The 21,982-nt window shown below is 34.9% G+C and overlaps 1 protein-coding gene across 1 annotated transcript; it reads left to right on the top strand.

Moving 5' to 3' along the window:
• Nucleotides 1-388: 388 nt before the first annotated feature.
• Nucleotides 389-17,546, top strand: LOC308658637 (phospholipid scramblase family member 5-like; the record flags this gene model as incomplete). Its single annotated transcript, XM_081311454.1, is given in 8 exon segments — nt 389-509; nt 5,568-5,734; nt 10,220-10,262; nt 11,296-11,393; nt 11,395-11,517; nt 13,817-13,978; nt 15,905-16,066; nt 17,508-17,546. Coding segments are annotated over 8 exon segments (807 nt in total). The 5' UTR covers nt 389-496.
• Nucleotides 17,547-21,982: the final 4,436 nt, after the last annotated feature.

Below are 21,982 nucleotides of genomic sequence, written 5' to 3'. Positions count from 1 at the left end.
ACAGAAAGGACTAGAGAGAAGACAGTCACAGATAGGTGACATCTAGGCCTTTATAAGGTGTTTTAGTATCATGTCTGGCACAGGAGACTTTTGGAAATAAAAAACATAATCTTGCTGATGTAAAAGTGAACCAAAATGTGAACATTTCAAAACATACAAAACAACTAAGTGGAAATTAGACTCTTAAGATAAATGTCATATGCCTTCCTGTTTGACTTCTATTAATTTTAAGTATTTTCTTCAGATCCCTAGTTGTATGATGGTTTCTGAGTAATGATCACCTTTGGTGACAGATTCGTCTCCCCCTGTTGTCCAAACAGATAAAATCAAGCAGTCTAGAAACAGCGAGGCGCTCCCTTCCCGTTATTTGTAAGCTGACAGGAGGGAGACAGACACCTTCTGAAGTTTTATGCATGCTGTTTTCTCTCATTGCTGCAACAAGAAAAGCCTTTCATTTTAACCTGGCTGTTTTTGAAGAAGTGACTCAGACACCTTCATGGCCTCTAAAGGTAAGAGTAAATATAGCCAGCTAATAAATTATCCTTCCAAATGACTAAAAACACAGTTATTGAGGTGTTATACTCAGCAAGACTGATACATTGTGGGCTGCTATTTGTTGCTTTTGAGTTTCTCATTTTAAAATTTTTTACTTAAAGGAGTATGCAGCATTAACACACACACACACACGCGCGCGCGCGCGCGCGCGCACACACACACTTTATCTCATAGAATGTAAAAATTCAAATGTAAAAAAACATGTTTGCTTTCATGAATTTAATCAGCAAGTTTAGAAAAAGAAGAAAGCTTCATACCAAAAATTGAGAACGAGAATATTGAATGTCAAACCTAAGTAAAAGATGAAGCTCTGAATTTAAAGGGATCTGAAGAAAACTTTTTACATCTTAGTGAGAAGGCTTTTAAGTACAATTCAATAATTTTTAATTTCCCATTTGTTATGCAAACTATGTGATAAAGTATTTATACAAAGAACACAAGACTATGAAGTATTCAGGGAAGAAAATTAAGAATGTGTAATTGCTAGACTTTAAATTTGATTAACCACAAATGAATATTTCTTCTGGTTTATGAATTAAAAATTTTCACAATTTCTTTGATAGTAAGTTAATTTAAAAGAATCTAAAATATTTAATTTAAGCAAGTAAATCAATTAGGGACTTTGGAGACAAGGGTCTGGTAAATTTTTTATTATATCCTTAAAACTATAGAAATGCTGTTAGTGTTTTCTTAAGTTCTCAAAATATGTGGGTTTTTCCCCCTTGAGGGAAATAAGTTGCAATTTCCCAGAAAGCACTTGTGTAATTATATAAAAATGAAACTGTAACATGCCTTTGTTCCATTGTCAGAACAAACATTTAAACTCAAGGCTAAAAGGCTTTAGCATAAAGAATTATGATTTGTATAATTGGTGGAAACTTTTAAACCTATTTAAAATAAGTCCAAAAGTTTATAATATCCTAAATTAAATTAATGAACTATTAAAATATCCATACTTCCTTTCTGAAAGCACAGTTCAGACAGTATTTAATATTAAACAAATAATTTATTCTTTCCATTTTTTATTCACTGTTTAATATAGTCCAGTCCCTGAGAAAAAGAGGGAAAACTTACAGGCCAATTTTAAAATACATACAAGAAACAGCAAAATGTGAATTTTAATACATGCATACTTCATTGTCTATATTTAAAGACAAACAAAACCTTGATCCGAATTTTCTTTCATTTAATAATAACACTAACACTTATTCCAAAACTCTTCATCACTTTATAAAATGAGAGTTACAGCAACGCGGTAGCCTGTAAGGTAAAGAGTTGCAGAATACGTAAAATATTTATAAGCTAGTTATACATTTTTAAAAGAGTAGATATAAATTCAAAGCCAAATAGAAATTCAAAGGATTTCCTTCTTCATCTGGTGGTCTGGGTCTTTGAAGAAACTTGTGACTAGAAAGCAATGCTATGATCAAAATGTGATTAATCTACCCCCCAAAAGCAGTGATGTTCTGTAATGATAAGGACTTAAGACTAAACTTAGAGGCAAAACTTTGAGTGGAAAAAAGAACCCCCCCTTCTGCAGTTTACTGGTAAAATTTAACACATGGTGTGGGTATAACACTGTAATAGGCCCAATAGTTCTTCAAAGAATTGAAGTAACATAAAGATATATTTTCAGTTGGAAATATTGTTTGACTAGATTATATTGTTTGACTAGATGATAATCTGACTAGATTATCATCATCATAGATCTAAAACCTTTTTGAGGATTTTTCTTCAAGTTTATGTGAAGACACTCCTTGTAACTTCATAATGGTTTCTGGCCCATGAACCTATATTGTTGGTTAGCATCCCCCAGGGAATACAGGTGAGGTGGACATTTCATAAGCAGGTCCATCTGCACTCCTAAAGCAGAGGGCAGTCTGAACTGGAGGACATCATGAGGAATCCTGAGGTCTGGAACCCCTGGTTCAGTATAAATAAGTACATTTAAGAACAAGGTGTCCTCAAATTGAGAACAAGTTTGAGAAAAGAACAAGTTTCTCTGGTGAAGAGAAACTCTCTCCAGAGGTTATTGCCATGTAAACTGATATCTCAGAGAATGAAGCAAGTGATCTCAGGATGATGATCATCTCTCTCAACAGTCTGAGACAGAAACACAGCAATATTCCATTCCTGAATAAAGACTTTGGGCACTGAATCCTCTGGGTTTCAAGTGCACCAATGCTTAAGGACCTGCCGTGAGTTTAAAGACCTAAGAACTTGGTGAGGAACGTACAGTCATTTGCCCAACACTTAATAACCTACTGCACTGTGTTACAGTAATTTACAAGATAAAATTGGAGCAATTTGACAATCTTTAAAAAAAAGGGGGGGGGAGTGAGATAGATCCTAATAATCTTATTCCAGATATTGTGTTAGAAATTAATCTTATGTACTTTTTATTTTATTGGGAGGGGTGGTACCAGGGATTAAACTCAGGGACACTCAACCACTGAGCTACATCCCCAGCCCTAGTTTGATTTTATTTAGAGACAGGTTCTCACTGAGTTGCTTAGTGCCTCACATTGCTGAGGCTGACTTTGAACCCACGATCCTCCTGTCTCAACCTCCCAAGCCGCTGGGATTACAGGCATGCACCACCGTGCCTGGCCTTATGTACTTTTTAAATTGCAAGATAACATAGGACCATTAAAATCCATAAAGAGCACCCTGTTGTTTTGTTGTTTCTTAATAAAGGTGCATGCCTATAACCACCAGCAAGAGAAAGATGTGCAACATTTCTGGCACCCCCTGAAATTTCTGTTTAGAACCATAACCCTGCGTTCCCATGTTCATTCCAAAAATGAACCTCTACTCTGAATTTTATCATGGTGAACTAGTTTTCTCTACATCAAGTTTTTGCCTCTGTGTTTTTTGAAAATTAATGATGACAGTGCTTGTGGCACTAATACTGGAAAAGGATGTTGATTGCCTTTTAATATTTCCCAGATGCTGTTGCTGTATTGGCGCTTACCTCACCTCCCAATTCTGAACTAGGGTTACATAGTCTTCCAGTAGGACTCACACTTGGGATCCCATTTCAGGGCCCCTTCCCGAGAGCAAGATGAGTTCGAAAGCTTGTCTTTTCTGTCCGTCCAAGATCTAAGAGAAGTTCAGGATGGGATTTCTGGGAGAAGCAAACTGTTAGAGTATCATCAGCTCTATTTCAATGGGGTCAAATGACACATTTTTCCATTTGGTCATAATAGTTAAGCATCTCCTGTAAAGATTCTAAATGTCAAAGATCTGTACAAACTTAGCCATCCTACGTTAAGAATAATAAGCCCAATTTCTTCCCACAACCTTCACATTCAGTAAATAAATGGATCATCTGGCAATTGTCCTTCATTAACATTATATGTATACCCAATGCTAATGAGCCTGTCATTGCTAGAATCAAATTATGTCAGTATCCAAAAGGTCATTCCTCGAGTATCTTTATTTCCTCATCGTTTTTTAATACCCATCCAGTTGCTCATTCAGGGTATACTTGAGTTTTCTTAGTGATGGGAAATGTATTATCTTCAAAGGAAACAATGCATTTTTTAAGATTTATTATTATTATAGTTGAGATGCAATAGACAGAGAAAAAATATGCCTCTTGTATTAGTCAACTTTTCATTGCTGTGACAAAAATATTTAACTAGAACAACTTAGGGGAGGAAAAGTTTATTTTGGCTTGTGGTTTCAGATTTAGAAATAGAGCCAACTTCATGGCTCTGGGCCCAAGATGAGGTGCACATCATGGTGGAAGAATAAGATGGAGGAAAGCTGCTCAGCTCCTGGCACCATCAGGAAGTGGAAGTGGGGATTTCAGGGGCCACAGTAAAGATAAGCTATCTCCTACAGCCACACCCACCAGCCTACAGTTACCACACAGTTAGTCCATTCACACTAGGAAGGACTGATCCATTTATAGCTGCCATAATCCAATCAGTTTATCTCCAAACATTCCTGCATTCACATAGGAGCTTTGGGGTAACACATCGCATCCAAACCTTAACACCTCCCATAAACATACTTTCATGAGTTTGGTGTCATTTTTTAATTAACAGCATTATGATGTATTTTTACTGATATATATGTTACTTCACTATTAATATGTGCATAATGAGATATAATACTTCTTCAAAAATTTGAGTAGGTATTGTAAATTTCTCTTTTGTATAAATCCAGAACCAGTTTCCTTGTCCCTTCCATTCATGTGTCTTTAAAACAGTCAGAATCACATGCACCTATTGCATAATGAGATTGCAGCCATCTAGATGGAACAAATAGGACAGTGGTCCCATAAGATTATTGCCTACTGATGTCACAGCCACCTTCCTTTGTGAACTATACTTTATGGTGTTCACACAATGAAATTGCCTTATGACACATTTCTCAGAACATCAATCCACTGTTGAGCAATGCTTGACTGTACTTTGTTTACATAATGGCCTCTATCATTTCTGAAAATATGTCTTTGTTAGTCATGCTCCACACCTACACCCAATCTAAAACAACACAATGCACTAGCTAAATCTACTTGCAAAATTATGATTCTTTGTGGAAAAAGATGAGAACTGAAAACACTTTTAGTCTTTGAAAAAAGACTCGCTATCCAATGACAGAGACACCCAAATGGTAGTTACTTGAGAAGAAAAAGAGCAACTACTAGGAGCAAGTCTATCATTTATACTTTAAAATTAAAAAAAAAGACTTTTGTATGCATCATGTTCAGGTGTTATACATAATATTATGAAGAATAATGTATAGTAAATACATTAATAGTATACACTATAGTAAATACATAAATAACATCCCTCCATATTTGAAGTTCCAAATGTAAAATTCCTTTTTCTCTGACTTAGGGGTCGAGTGTTAGTGGCAAAAGTGGTGTAAATTAAAGAAAGGCCACTAAAAAGAGAGCTGCAAGAGATTATCTGAGCTAAGAAGTAACGTATTTTAAGATGGAGTAAATGAGTTGGCCTTAAGATTAAATATGTATTGAGACTTTCATTCTCTTGCAGATGCACATACCCCAAAAAGCAGAGGGCTGCCTCGTTTTCTTCCTGGAGCTCCAGACCCAGAGCAAAACCCTAATCCAGGGAACCCAGAATGGCAGCCAGGTCTCACTCCACCAAGAAGCTTCTTGCCAACAGTCTGCCTCCCCCCTGGTCTAGAATATTTAAGCCAGGTATTTACATCTTTCTGTTTCTGTGAATTTTTTCCCCTTAAAATTAATACAAACTTGATTTCTTGCTTTTTAACCAAATTTGAAAGATCTCGACCAATAATTTGCTAATGTGAGAAAAACATTATAAAGCATGAAATTATAAAATATTAATTTTAAAGTTATTTTGGAAGACATTTGTTTTATTGCTGCTTCTATTTTCCTTATTTACTTGACAGAGTGATGACACTAAGTATTTTTGATAGAGCTATTTAGCACATTTATCTACCTTATGTTCATTGCTCAAGGTGTTGGGAAATTTACCCTCAAGGAATTGTCTCATATGCTTAAGTCACTTACCGCCATTTAATTAAAGAATATTTATTGAGTATGTGCCATACTTGAGGCATATAAAAAGCATGAAACCTAGTCCCTCTCACCCAAACATTCTGCAATATTTTACAACAGGCAAAACAAACAAAATATTGATAAATAGCGCAAGCCTGTGTACAAAATCAAGGTGAACACAAACTTGTAAAATACTCAGGGATATCGATCGAGGAGAGAAATGTTAAGCTTCAAAGAACATGGGAGGCTTCTGCAAAGAAGTGAGAATTCAACCTCTTCAACTGAATCTCCAAAAGAAGATGAACATCCAAGGGAAAATTAACATTATCATCTTCTGATACTGTGCATCTCTAGACCAATGGCTCAAAAGATCATGTTACTATTAGGTACAGTCACTGTTCTGGTCATTGGAAAGGAAATAGTGATTCAAACCTTATAATAACTCAGTCTGAAAAGAGCATCATCCAAATTACATAGCAAAAAAAAAAAGCAATTGCTCTGTGTATGTATATGTGTCTGTGTCTGTGTGTGTGTATAATTGTTTTTGCATTTTATCCTATCAAAGATTAGAATCACACTGATATTGAGATGTCAGTACATCTGCTACAATCTTCAGCTTGTCTGGCATTCTTTTAACTATAAAGTCTCTCTCTTTTATCAAAATCAAATCTCTGTGTTAATTCCCTTAAGGTACAAGAGATGTCTGTTATGCCCGATAGGGTTTAAGCTGCATGCAGCATATGTTCCTGGGAAAATGTTTATAATTGCAGATGCCTCCTCCAGAAACCCATTGGCAGACAAATGTACTTCAGAGACTGGAGAGCTCAGGGAGATGTGTAAAAGAGCTGGAAAAGCCAACCTACCATCTTCCATCTGCAGAAAGGATCAGCTGTAATAATAGCTGACTAGAGTTGATTAACTGCTGCAAGCTGTTTGGGAATGTTGTCAGACAAGGTTTTGCCAAGTATAAAAGTGATATACCAGTGCCAGAGGGCTGAGGTTTGATGATCACATATGGTCATCACATATCCTTCTTCCACCCATGAATGATGACACACCCGGGGCCAGATGCTTGACACAAATACAATTTTTTTTATCATTCAATGAATAGACATATGAACTCTTTGGCTTCAGTCTAAAAGGTAGAACATTTCCTAAAAATAAATTTTTGCTAAACTTTTTTCAGAAAACAAAATATACCACAAAATTGTCGAACTGTTTACATGGAAAGGGAATAATAACCTACTTTATACTAAAAGACATGTATCCACTTTAAACCAGCGCACATACAAAAATAAATAAGCATTTCAAAGGTGTTCCATCATAGATCTGGAAGACACACGAAAACAAATGAATTTTTAGGTGCTAATTTTGAACTAAAAAATCCATCAGTATTAAACAAGATCATGACCATTTGGTGATATTACATGTTCGATAAATAAATGAAATCTATAATAAAAATCTCTTTATATTAAAAAGTTAAATGATTATTAATTTTTATTTTATTATCTATGAATCAAGCCTATCTTATGACTATTGAGAGTATCATTTTCAAAAACAAAGATAAACATACAAATATACTTACATAAGACATCAGTTAAATCTAAGAACAAAATCAATGGATGCTTTCTAGATTGGATTTGCATTCAGAATAGTCAATGGCATTTTATCCTGTGGTGTGAAAAGACAATTAATTATCACAATTTACTCACCTACAGGTAAGACTAGTAAATTAAAGGCACACGTAATTTGCAATTTATTTTTAAAACACATATATGAAATGAAATCAATGATACCTGTAAACTTGATTTAAAATATTTTAAAAAGAATTGCATCTGAAGCTGAATATCCACGGCTGTGATTGTGTTTTCATTTCTACAGCTCTCATACTTAAGGAATAATTTACTTGCCCTGACACCTGAATATATAATTCAATCTGTTTTAAAGTTTGCAACACTTTTTATTTCACCAACCAATAGAAAAGGACGGAAAGGGCCCATTTGAACCTTGGTTTATAAGTGCCTCAGGGCTATTTAAAGGAAACTACAAGAACAACCTAAGTCAAGATGCTCAAATCCACGAGGCTTGTCCACAGAGAGAAATCAAATCCAATCTTATTACAGAGGATGAGGTAAGTATGAGAGTGAGGAAAACACAGAGGAAGGGCATGCAAGATTTAGAGTGTCCCTTAAGAATTCTTTCCTCTTGTCCCTTGGTCTAGTGATGGCAGTAAAGTAGAAGGCAAGTCCAAACTGGTGGCCCCTTATGTACACTGTGATCTTGGGAAATTTCCTGAATTTTTCTGGAACTGTTTCCTCATGCATTAAATTAGCAATATCTATCTGAGTTTTTATGAAGATTATATCAGAGATTGGGTTAAAATATGTAGCACAGTCACTAACCCCATTGTAGCCAATCAATAACAACCACTACATCAGAGAGGTACAACTTCCCTTTTTATTGTGAGGTCGCTTTCAATTGATAGTTTCAGATTTTCAAGACTAAAATTCAACTCATGGCACCAACATTCAGAGTTTCTAAACTCAAGCACCTTAGACCTGACCCCACAGATTTCAATCACTAAGCTACTTCTGCACAAATCCACTGCTAAATAATCACATAGACCCTTTTGACACCTTTTCTTTTCCCACGACTCTTCATTTTCTCAGATGTAATGCAACACACTACAAAAGACTTTTCAAAGTTTTTAAGAAACTGTCTGCCACAATTGTTGATATGGTTTTGGAATAAAATTATTTTGAAAAAAATATTTTGGGAATCTTAAAAAATAGTTCACATGTAGTCTTTTATCAATAATCAGATTTAAAAAGAGGAAATGGTATAGATTTTATCCCCAACTCAGGATATACAAATGAGGGGATAATGTAGCTTCAAATTTTCTGGGTATGTGGTATTCAATCGAGAACCAAGTTTTATCAATCATTGGCTTGGTTCAACAATTCCTGGAGTGTTTATTAATGTGATGCAAGAATAAAGCACAGAAAATTTGGAGGTGAAATAGAGAGTGAAACATTAGAAAATAAAATGATCATCAGTATTTTCAGTGTTCACAATTTTGCTTAGTGAATTTCCACCCTTATTTTATTTTATTTGTGTATGTACTGGGCATTGAACCCAAGGGTGCTTTGCCACCAAGTCACATCAGCCCCAGCCCTTTTTTCACTTTTTATTTTGAGACAGATCTTGCTAAATTGCTTAGGGACTCACCAAGTTGCTGAGGCTGGCCTTGAATTTTCAGTCCTCCTGCCTCAGCCTCCCAAACCACTGGGATTACAGTCATGCACCACTTCGCTCAGCTCTTCTTATTTCTCTTAAAAAATCATTTTGCATTGCATACTTTTTAATGTCATTTCTTACCTGTCTTGGATAGCTTATGTGTGAAAATTGATCTCATTGTAATTATGTTACAAATTTATGTCACTATTCAGTAGCAAATCTCTTATTCTGCTTAATAGATATTTTGTTGGGATCTACTGATTTCTTTCTTTCTTTCTTTCTTTCTTTCTTTCTTTCTTTCTTTCTTTCTTTCTTTCTTTCTTTCTTTCTTTCTTTCAAAGCCCAAAGGTAAGTGAATGAGAGATGTTCATAGTATAACTTCTTTTAAAATTTAATTCCATCACTAACAGGAAGGAGCTGTGACTGAGGAATAGGGTTTGAAGGGAGAGGTTAGTCATTCAAATCATCATTGTCACTTTATTTCTTTGAGTTTTAAAACATCTTAGGTCTTATTATTCAGAGATTAATAGAAATTTTTTCAAAGGTTATCTTCTTTTTTTTCTTTCTCTCTCTTTCTTTCTTTCTTTCTTTCTTTCTTTCTTTCTTTCTTTCTTTCTTTTGTTTTTGTTTTGTTTTATTTATTGTGACAGAGAAAGTTAGCAGAATTAACCACTGTTGCTCTTCCTATTCTTGGCAATTCTTTCCTTCAGTTTTAAGGGTTCCTGTAAAATTTTTGTGTGAATATAAAACATTTTATCCTCTTCTTAATTATGAAATGTGAGCTGTTTTCAACCATTCTAATAGAAAACATGACAATCATCTGTTTTGTGTATTATAGTAAGGAGATTAATAGTAATCTCTCTGGATGTTTTCAAAGCATTGTGACGTAATTGTTTTTGTTTCCTTTCTGTCATCTTTTCACAGTTAGACCTGATAATTATACACCAGCAGGTGGAGCTTCTCGGAAGTAAGTGTATTACCTTCTACATTTATTAAAACTGTTGAAAATATTTTAGTTCTAAATATGTTCAACTGAGCTGGGGATGTATCTCAGAGGTAGAATGCTGGGGTAGCACATGTGAGTCTTGCCTAGACCTGGGTTCGCTCCTCAGCACCACATAAAAATAAGCAAATAAAATAAAGATATTTTGTCCATCTACAACTATAATAATAATAATAATAATAATAATAATTTGTACCATAGAGTGAATATATATATATATATAGAAGAATTATATCAAAATGAGCACTTGGTCTTTTATTTAATAAAAGCACCAAGTAAAAGAATTAGTATGATTTAAATACAAATAGAAAACTCTAAGTCTTTGGTGCTATTACTATCCAAATTCTAACATTACATTTAATGTTAAATAAAAAATGTATTTTAGCATTCCCAAAGATGTTAGTCATTTACATTTCTTAACAGGTTCAGAAATGGAAATCAAGGTTGAGACTAAATAACAAAAATCCACCAAAATTATAATACACCACTGCTTTATGGGTTCCTCAGTGATTCACCGAACAGGAAAATTATTTCTCAGGACACAAATATATGAGGAGGACTAACTGATTTCAAATTACTTAAGTGTTTTCTGTTCTTAATAGTCTATGTTATTCCTAAAATGTTTCAAAATTGAGATACATTATTAAATGGAACACAGTTGTAGATGTATTACCAGATAGATTTAGACACAATCATCACTATTACTATAAGTTGTCCCAAACTTGCATAACAATGATGAAGCTATTATTTGAAAAGTAGATTCTGGATAGCATTGGTTCTTTAGCAGACAAGTGCATGAGTAGTAATAGTTCGGCAATCACAGTTAATTAATTACATAGCTTTGTTCTCAGATTTTACTTTGATAAATAGATAAGACCTCAAATTTTAGAGCATAGAAATAGATTTGTATAAAGAATAATAACCTCTACTTATTTTAAAGGATTGATACTGACCTAAACATTATTTTAAAAAATCAAATAATTTTTTTCTCTATTAGTGATACTTGGCACTGAGACTTCTAACAAATATGAGATTAAAAATGGCTTGGGACAAAGAATTTACTTTGCAGTGGAAGAAAGCATTTGCTTCAATCGGTACTTTCTGTTCCACTCTTCGATCCTGCACCCTGAGAATCACAGATAACTCAGGTCGAGAGGTGATCACAGTAAACAGGCCGTTGAGGTGTAATAGCTGTTGGTGCCCTTGCTACCTGCAAGAGGTTAGTCTCTGGATTTTTTTTTCAAGGTTAGTCATTGTTTCTTTAAGTGATATGATATTTGTCTGGAGCTATGGAACAATTAACCTTTCCAGTGTTAAATTAGTATGTTGCTCTTTAGGATCAGAAGAGCTTGAGGATTTGGCGAGTCACTAAATTTTTCCCAATCCAACCAAAGACAGGTGGCCTCCATGATGTTAAATGGTTAAGACAGCTCATGCACATGAGATGCACCTCTTGGACTTCTGTACTAGATATATTGTTGTGACATCTATACACTCCATCCTGGGCAGATGCACCCTTGTCTTCTGCAAGAGTAGTAAAGTTCAGGAGGTGCTAATGATGCTATTAGTCTAGAGGCAATGATTCAGTCATTTAATCATAAAATACAATAGCTTTTTATCATTATTTAATTTACCTATAGCAATAACTTTCACTGACATATTAATTTAACTTGACACCAAACTTTTCCTTACTTTATTGACTTTTATATGACATTTCTATGAGCTAGTGAACAAGTGTCACTCTGCACTTTTTGTAGTTAAGGAAACTGGGGTTCACAGAATGGAGGCGCTTGTTCATGATCACACACCAAGGGAATGTTATTTGTCAAGCTTGATCTAAGTGTCCTGATCCAGTCCCCAGATTCTCTGTTGCAGTCCTGTATCCTAAGTATTGTTCTAAGTGTTATCAAAAGCTCTGTCCTTGGCCCAATGCCAATCCAATAACAAGGACACAGTTTTGAGAGAAAGGAAAAAAGTTTTATTTCTTTGCTAGCAAAGGAGAATCAACAGGGGACTGCTGTTCCAGAGGTTGTGGTTCTCCCCACTAGGAGGAACAGGAGGTTTTTAAAGAGGTGATTCAAGGGCTCCATTCCACATGTTCTCTGTGTTAATTTGGGAGACAGTCATTTCTGAGATCTTCTGGTGCCATCCCAAAGTCTGAATTAATTTGTTCCTGTAGTGGTTGTGTGCTCACAGACACATAACTCTTCCTAGGTTGGGGAAGAAAGGTAATTCTGTTTCCCCTGAGAGTAGGGAGGGGGAGAGAAAATGGGGGGAAAAGAAAGAAACGTCCATTTTTAAAATAAGTCACAGTAGTAGAGCAGCAAATACTATATTCCAATCATAAAGTGGAACACTGTTACATAAGTACAAGGGCAATAAATATTCAAACAGAAGACAGTTACTTAGGGAAGTTTCTAACAACATCTATTGAAGTTATTTCTCTGACTATTTATGAAAAAGTACCTGGCTAAACCATAAGATGTCTCATACACGGAGCCCAAGAATTTGCTTTTGTGTGTGTGTGTGTGTTTGTGTGTGTGTATGTGGTGCTGGGGATTAAACCCAGGGCCTTATGCATGTGAGGTAAGCACTCTACCAACTGAGCTATATCCCCAGCCCTGAGAATTTGCATCTTTTATGAGGATTTTGAAGGTTAATATGCCCCAAGATGTTGTAGTCTGCATAATAATAAATATGTGCCCATGAAATTTACTGAAAATTGTTATTTTATAACATAGTAGCATAGTGGAACATAAATTAAGATAAAATGTATCTTGCTAACCATTAATATTTATTAACTTGGTCAAAAGTCCAACCAATTATTTAAAAATTGATCTCAGAACAAATATGTCATCCTTGGCAATCCTATTAAATTCACCTCTTTGTATCTAAGAACACTATAGATGTGCACATAAGACCATGAATTCAGTAAGGAGAGTCTAAAGGATATTGGATGATGGAGAGCTGATTTAGCTTCAAAGCCAAAAAAATTATTTAAATTTGTAACCAACCCTTACTTATCATCATACAGAGGAATTTGATTTGACTTCCATAGATATGAAAGGGTAATGGAGTCAAATTACACTTTGGAAGGCATGAACCATACTGTTTGTTTACTAACTGTAACTCTGTAAAAGGAATTTTCTTTTAATCAAGCACAAAGAGGCTGGAAAAACTTGTGAACATTTAATGATTGGTAAAGGAGGCTTCAAATAGACATGTGTTGTGGCAACAACTGAGAGGAAGTCAGTGATGAGTTACCACAAGGTGAATGGCTGAGCTTGACCAGCTGCCTGAGATGAAAGGTACGAAGCCAGTGGGCCAGGTCAGACATTATGTTGCAGGGGAGGGGACACTGGTTGACATCTTTAGAAGCACATATTTAGAAATATTTGTAGATTACAAAAAAATGATATCATAACAGCATATACTGTTTAGAGTTAAATTTGCAATAGAATGTAATTACAATATAATAACTTTTGAAAATCTTATTTTATCTTTATCTTTTCTGACAGTTAGAAATCCAAGTCCCTCCTGGTACTGTAGTTGGTTATGTTGCTCAGAAGTGGGACCCCTTTCAACCCAAATTCACAATACAAAATGCAAACAAAGAAGATATTTTGAAAATTGTTGGTCCTTGCTCAACATGTGGTTGTTTTGGAGATGTGGATTTTGAGGTATGATTGACATAATGAATAAAATTGTTTACTTAGGTCTTGATTTTTTGCAATATTATTTATTTTTTTAAATATTCAAATCATGAAATATCCATGAAATAAATTTAGAAAATAACATATTAGTGCAATCTAATAAATCAATATGTTCCACACCAACAATATCTTAAAGTTGCAGATGCTAGTTCAACAATTAAAAAAAATACTATAAATATACCATCCTGACCATGACATCTGCAAGCATTTTTTAAGTTTTTTTTAATTTTAATAAAAAATAATAATGATGGTCATTATTTTATATATATATATATATATATATATATATATATATATATATATATATATTTTTTTTTTTTTTTTTTTTTGCTTTAAAGCTAAAGCTAAAGTACACTTTTCCTAAAAGGGTACTTAGCTATTATATCTCTTTTCTTAAAATAGTAAGTGCCTTATTATTTTTGACCTAAGTTTTTGAACACCAAGCTTTCTGTATATAAAATTACATTCTTTTTTAAATAACCAAATTTTCTCATTTTGAAAAAGAGTGGTACATCCTAATTTGGGTGAATTAGATTTATACAGAATTACAAGCATATATGGTATAAAGTAAATGTGTACATTTCAGATCACCTAAATTATAAATGTCTTCTTTTGTGTAGATCTGATTGTCACAAACCCAGTTTAGATATCATTTCAGAAATGTATTCCATTAACATATTACTAATTTAAAAGCTATGATTGTAAGAGTTGCTAAATTTCATTATAAAGTAATCCACTCTCAGTTTTTTATAATTAAATTTTAAAGGAGATAATTATAAATTCAGTTAGTAACAATATGAAATATCTTTCAGATTCCTCTAGACATACATCTGTAGGCAGAGGAGACAGCTTAATTTCAAGTGTATATTTATTTTTTATTCATTTTTTTTCAGTTTTCAGACTTCCAGGAACATTATTCATACATTACATAATTTGCAAAGTGAGATGGGCTAGTTCCACCCATTTTGAAAGGATTTGGTGTGGCTTTTTAAATAGTTAATATAACTAAGGAGAAGTAAAACACAAGCTTTAGTATTGATGGTATAGAAATGTCCTAGGTAACATTCATTCTTTTCTGTCTTCTACCACTACATGGAAAGCGAAAGACCATATTAAATAACTTTCAGTGTCAGAATGGGAAACAGGGAAAAGAAATGCATAGTTGATAAAGATGAATTGTAGACTCTTTCTAACTGACAAAGTAGTCTTTAGTGTCAGATTATGATTTTCTTTAATATACATTAGCTTAGAGTGTTTTGTAAAGTTAAAATATGACTTAGAGTTGGTTAAAAAGGAATGACAGTAAATATCTGAGTATAGTGTAAAGTAATTTAAAAATATGTAATAATGTTTTAATAATTATAAAATCATCTATAAAAATGTTTAAATTCACACATTTTCTCTGGAAATTATTTTAATTATTTCTAAAGCTTTCTCAAACATATTTTTGTGTATGTATGTGTGTATATATATATATATATATATATATATATATGCATTAATAAATATGTATTTTTTTAGTGGTGTATTCAGGCTTAAAATCTGCACCATGGTTAAAGGAATTACCTTCCTATTTAGGCCATATAATTGAACTGCTGCCATCTTGTGGTTTCCTGGACTTAATTATTTATTGCTATTATATTCTCCATCTGCATACAAAAAGGGAAAAAAATGATGTTGGATTAGAAAACTATCAGAGAAGCATGATTTCTGAAGAATAAATTAGAAAATTACATTTACAATCTTGTGCTTATATAAAAGGAATGAATAACATGAAATGGTCTTTGGAGATGATGAATAAAATAATTCATGTCTCTCATGAAGTAAGCATCCTGGAAAATGTGCAATCATCTCTTTTTGCCTTCAAATTTGATAGCTTTTGTCTTTTCAAAGGTGAAAACCATGAATGAAAAGCTTACCATTGGGAAGATTTCAAAGTACTGGTCAGGATTTGTAAATGACGTCTTCACAAATGCAGACAACTTTGGCATCCATGTTCCTGCAGACCTAGATGTGACAGTCAAAGCTGCCATGATTGGTGCTTGTTTTCTCTTTGTAAGTGTGGTCTTGGGGGTTTGAGTGATTTTTCTTCATCTCCCCTGTTCATTACCTCAGAGCTAATCCCAGTTTACATAGTTTTGACCTACAGGATGTGTTTTGTACACGGAAGTCTAGTTTAGGACTAATATTCTTCATAAATCTAAATTTAATAGCCTTCATTTCTACCGGGTGGCCCCACTCCAGCTGCCTAATGGCCCTCAGGGATTTATGCCCTGTGACATCGTTCTCGTCTTTTTCTCATAAACTGAGTTTCCTTCCCTTTCAATGTCAATTTTGATTTTTTTTTTACTTATTTTCACTTTAACTGACGATATGTAAATATAGATGTCACATGATTTATCCTGAGTAAGAATCAGAGCAATTCCATTGCTTAGCTCTTAGCTAGGTGCTGTTCAGAATGAGAAAAGTGCAAGGTTTTTTTAATTCTTTATATCTGCTGAATATGGACACATGAGATCCAGAGCTTCCAATTGTCATCATAACAAAGATAATGCCCTTATTCTTACTTTCCAACTTATAACATTCTTGAAAACATTTTTGGATGTGTGGAGACTGGTGGCCCAATAAGTCAAGTAGCACCTGGCCTAAAATGCTTGGATATCTAATGATCCTAACCCCCCTTGAACATCTCCCTCATTCACTACCACTTTCCATGCTCACAAAAACTCACAAAATTTTTCAACAAACCAACATTCTTCTCCATATTTTCCTGTTCCTCAGTTTTAGGATCCTAAATCTTATGGGTTCTGTTAATGTACACAGCTGACAGTCCTATGCACGGAGTCTTCCCAGAACACTTGGAAAATACATGAACTAAGAAGAATACTTTAGTGACATCACTGCTAGACACTCAGAGCTTATCACAGAAATAGATGGATAGAGATAGGGACAGAGAGATTGGGACAGACAGGGACAGAGCATCTAATGGAGATACATATTCACTGGGAATAACTAATAGCTGACATTCACTTCTTTTTTGTAAGATTATAATATTATAAAACATTCACACTTTTTTTGGCCAATGTAGGTTTCAAAACAATTTCTCATGCGATTTTCCAAGATAAATTATTTGCTCAGATTCATAATTCCAAAATAAATTCAAAATTATTTTCTCAGATTATGAATTCATAAATTCATAATCTCCTACACTGACCTAGAATACCTAAAGTTGAAGTCTGCTGTCTTGATCAAATTTCGACTGAGACACAGTGCTGATTTAAATGAGGTTTCCAAGTTATTTATATTCTCAAAATTCAACATGTAAGTGTCATGCAGCTTAAAACTTTTCAGTTTTCCTCCTACTGATAAATCACATGTTGCTGGAACACCACTGGGAAATATAATTGCTTTATATAATCAAAGCTTACAACTCAGACTCTTGATCCTAATTGTTGCCTTTTGTAAATTCACTCATACCCAGTTTATTTATTTGTAGGATTTTATGTTCTTTGAACATTCACTAGCTGGATTGTAACAAGCAAGATGATGAAAACAATAAAATATGCAGAATATATTTCAGTGAGTAAAAGGCAATTTGAATGATCTCTTTCCCTTTGAAGATGTCTATATTTGACGCTATCTAATTCTTTTTCATTTTATTCTAGATATCCCTTGGGCCCTGGATTTCATTTCTGAATAGTTTGAGTATTTTCTCTCTTTCTTTTGTAACAAAATGTTAATTATTATATTTATTAAAACATAATTTAATGAGGCAATTATACAGCTGTGAATGCATGACAGCTAAATACACAATTACTGGCCTGAGCACAAGGTTGCTTTGAGAGATTACCATTCTTTCTTTTTATCCTTTTGAAGTTATTGCAATGGTAAGCATGAAAGATGAGAACTAAGGCTTTCAGAATCACTGATGAAAATTCAATGTTTAGAGAATACTTTGAAGTTTTTTCTGGTACTAAGGGTAGTTACTAATCAAAAGGACTGAATGTCTAAACTATTTTTTTCAAAAGTAGTCCCTTTTGACTTTGTTTGCTAATGTTCTTATTGTAGTGAGCTATTTTTACTTTATATTGGAAAAGTTACAGGTTGAATAAATAATATGCTTACAGATGAGGAGGAAAAAGATGGTATCAATCAATTCTAGGGGCAAGAGACACAGTTTTATTGCAGAAGGAAGCTCATATTTACAAACCGAAGCCTATGTAAATATCTACTCATGCCAGAGTTTTAAATAATCCTAAAAATAGATTTCTAAATTAGCAGAGGCAGTATTCTCTAACAGGAATTTTATCTACTTGCAAGGAAATTTCAGCCAATTGTGGGGTCTGAATCTTTGAAAATGAAAAATGAACAACTCTAGCCTTTTAAAAAAAGCAAACAAATAAAAGCCAAACCTATGAGGCAAATGTAGAAATTAGAGAGCAAAGTATATTCCATTTGTCACAATACCTTCCGCTTCTTAATTCTGTGGAGTTTTTCCAGTTATTTACCTGCACTGTCCACAATTTCCAAAGCCCACCCAAGAGGAAAATTCTTTTTTATGAATGACAACAATTCTTCTCCCCTTTTTGAAATGAGGGAACAGATTTTTTTTTAAGCAAGGCTCTACATTAGAATTACACAACTACCCAAATTTCCATGCACGTGTGAAAATGTTTGGAGAACTGTTAAGCAATCCCCCAGTTCGAACAGGGAACAAATTCCAAGCATCTCTTACTAAGAGGATTGTTTGAAATTAGGAAGCAGTCATCTCCTAGAAATATATGTGGCAGGTTTTTTTTTTCCTAAATGGTCCATAACTATCCATTTTGTTCCATGTTCTGAGTTAAGGCCCTTATGTTGTATTAAAATGGAAAGGAACAGAGAGCCTCTTCCTTGTTTTCTGGTTTAATTTCCTATAGCATTCTTTTTGGGAGGTCGGTGGGGGGTGTACCAGAGATTGAACTCAGGGCCACTGGACCACTGAGCCACATCCTCAGCCCTTTTTATATTTTATTTAGAAACAGGATTTTGCTGAGTTGCTTAGAGTCTTGTGATGTTCTCAGTCTGGTTTTGAACTCAGGATCCTCCTACCTTAGCCTGGCAAGTCAGTGGGATCACAGGAATGCATCAGAGGCCAGGCTCCTAGAGCATTCTTTGTTCTCTCTTTACTTCTTCACCCCTTTCATGAGCACCCGCTCTTGGCATGCAGAAACCATAAATTACCTCTCCATCAACCACAAAAGATCTTTACCTGGAACATAATAGTATGGATACTAATCAAAAAAGTAACCAGGTTTCAGAAACACACAGTGTTTCTCCCAGTCATATCATCCCTGCTTTCAGTGTGACTGGAATCAGTGTCACCTGCATGTGGGAGCAACACAGATATGGAAGGGAACCCAAGTTCCATTTGCAATGGCGATCACCTTCAGTCTGGCGCTGCTGTTTACTGGCTGGGCAGCCTTCAACCTGTCGTCCTCTGGAATCTTCTCTGGTTCTCATGTTACCTTGCAGAGTTGTGGAAAGGGCAGCTCAGTCTATTTCAAAGAAAGTGTGTCATATATGATCCCTTATAACAAGCTAAGGGAAACATCATTTTAAATCTGATGCATATTTACTAATAAAACGGAGAACAATTGTTACTATGGTTTGAATGTTGGCTCCATCCAAGCCCATGTTAAATTTAATTGCTGTTGTAACCATAACAAGAGGTTGTGAGGCTCCAGTTTCATGAGTGGATTTAATGCTTAAGTGCAGGATAATTTCCTCCAGCCCCTTCCTGTCTTCTGCAATGTGAGAAGCAGCAACCCTCCCCTCCAGGGAGCACCATCTTGGAAGCTGAGACCAGACCCTTTCCAGGCACCTCCTTGGGACTTGATGGTGAACTTTCTAGGCTCAGAAATTGAGAGAAATAAACTCCTGGTCTTTATAAATCACCCAGCCTCAAGTATTTTGCTATAGCAGCAAAAATGGACTGAGAGCATTGCTAATCTTTCCAAGGACTTAGTACATGTCAGGTACCATGCTCTGAGTTTCTGGTGGGATGTAAAATTGAAATGCAATGAAGGAAACTGGACAATGTCAAACTTGTGTCCACTTCTGTGCCCTGCACCCCTGCTCTGTGTTGCACATTTTCTTCTTAAAGATGACTCTGTTGTCCTATCTTCTGCTTGTCCTTAATTTTTTTTTTTTTTTTATTTTTGTGATTGGTGTCATAACCTTCACGGCTAAGACTTTCTCTGTGGAAAGAATGGGGAAAGGAAAACACCATTTGTAAATGTTACATTTTAATATGACGAACTGCTTTGAAGTTTAAAAATTATATATTTAAATAAACCTTAAAGGAACTATTAGAAGGAACTATTCAACACACACACATCTAATGGAGTCTCACTAAAGGTAAAACTCCTTCTTAGAGTATAGGACACATTTTCAAGCGACTCAATTTGATGAAATCCTCCTGAAGTACATTGTTCCCAGGTTGGCACATTACAAAAAACTAAGTCCTATGGGGCCTCTCCTTCCTCATTAAAGGCTAAAATGTGTCAGGAGCTGCCCTGGATGTAGACGTCTTTAAGTCCTGATGCACAGGGTTCTGAACAATTATTGCACCCTGCAATAACTTAGGCTTTACCTCTGCTTGGATAAGGAGGTGTGGCTCCAGGAGTAGGCGTCACCCGGTGGGATTGAGTTACACTCACCTGTTTCTTTGTAATCCTACCCCTTTGCCCTTTTTGGGAGAGAATATTCCATAGAACAGCCTCCCCTAATAAGACCCCAGTTTTGAGGCCTGCTCTCTCTCTTTCCTGCCTGCCTTGCCTCCTTTGTGGGAGCTGGGTCAGAGGAGCCATCACAGAACCCAAAGAAAAAGGTATTTCTCTGTCTCTGTGTGATTATTTCATGCCAGCCCAGTTGACCTGGAGTGACCCTGACTGGTTGAGTCAGGTGTTGTGACAAAATATATATTTCCATCTCTTCAGTGTTCTGTTTCTTCCCTTTTCTACTAAACAAGACCCTAGCAAGACCCTTTGAGGTTCAGTGAAATACTGCTGTAGAATGAGGTGGATCCTCTGTGAATCCCTTTCTGGTTTCTTATATTGGCCCCTTGTTGCTCCTGGATTTAATAAATATTTGTTGAGTATTTCCTACATCCCAAAAATATAGTCTTTGCTGGGGCTGGGATTGTGGCTCAGTTGTAGAGCCTAGCATGTGTGAGGCACTGGGTTCAATCCTCAGCACCACATAAAAAAATAAATAAATAAACAAAGGTACTGTATCCATCTATGATTAAAATATAAATAAAAATATAGTCTTTGCTCTTATGGCATGGATAGTTAAGTACAGGAGATAGCTGTCAAAGAAAATGTGGTTTATATACACAATGGAATGTTACTCAGCCATAAAGAAGAAGGAAATTATGGCACTTGCTGGTAAATGGATGGAAATGGAGACTATCATGCTAAGTGAAATAAGCCAGTCCCCAAAAAACCAAAGGCCAAATCTTCCCTCTGAGATACTAACACACAATAAGGGGTGGAGGTAATAGAAGTTCATTGGATTAGACGAAAGGGAATAAACGGAAGGGAGAGGAATGAGAATAGAAAAGAGTAGAATTAGTCAGACATCACTTTCCTATGTTCTCATATGAACCAGTGTAGTTCCACATCATGTACAACCACAAGAATGGGACCTTAATTAGAATAAGTAATACTCCATGTATGTATAATATGTCAAAATACACTACTGTCATGTATATCTTTTAAAAATTTTTAAAAGTAAAGATTAAAACAATTTTAAAAGTTAGGTTGGTGAGATGGCAGGAGAAGATGCTGTTGTTCCAAGGTAGGTTGCTATAGTAGGTTAGGTGACAGGTAGGGTAGCTTGGGTGGGGCAATCACAGAAAGAGGAAATGAACAGACTCAAAGACTATTGTAGGAGGTTAAATAATTGCTTCAAGCTGGATTGAAAATG

This window comes from Spermophilus citellus, assembly GCF_964194105.1.
Source record: "Spermophilus citellus genome assembly, chromosome: 10".
Classification (NCBI taxonomy): Eukaryota; Metazoa; Chordata; class Mammalia; order Rodentia; family Sciuridae; genus Spermophilus; species Spermophilus citellus.
Note: the sequence above shows the minus strand (reverse complement) of the source record. Positions and strands in the feature narration are given on the sequence as shown.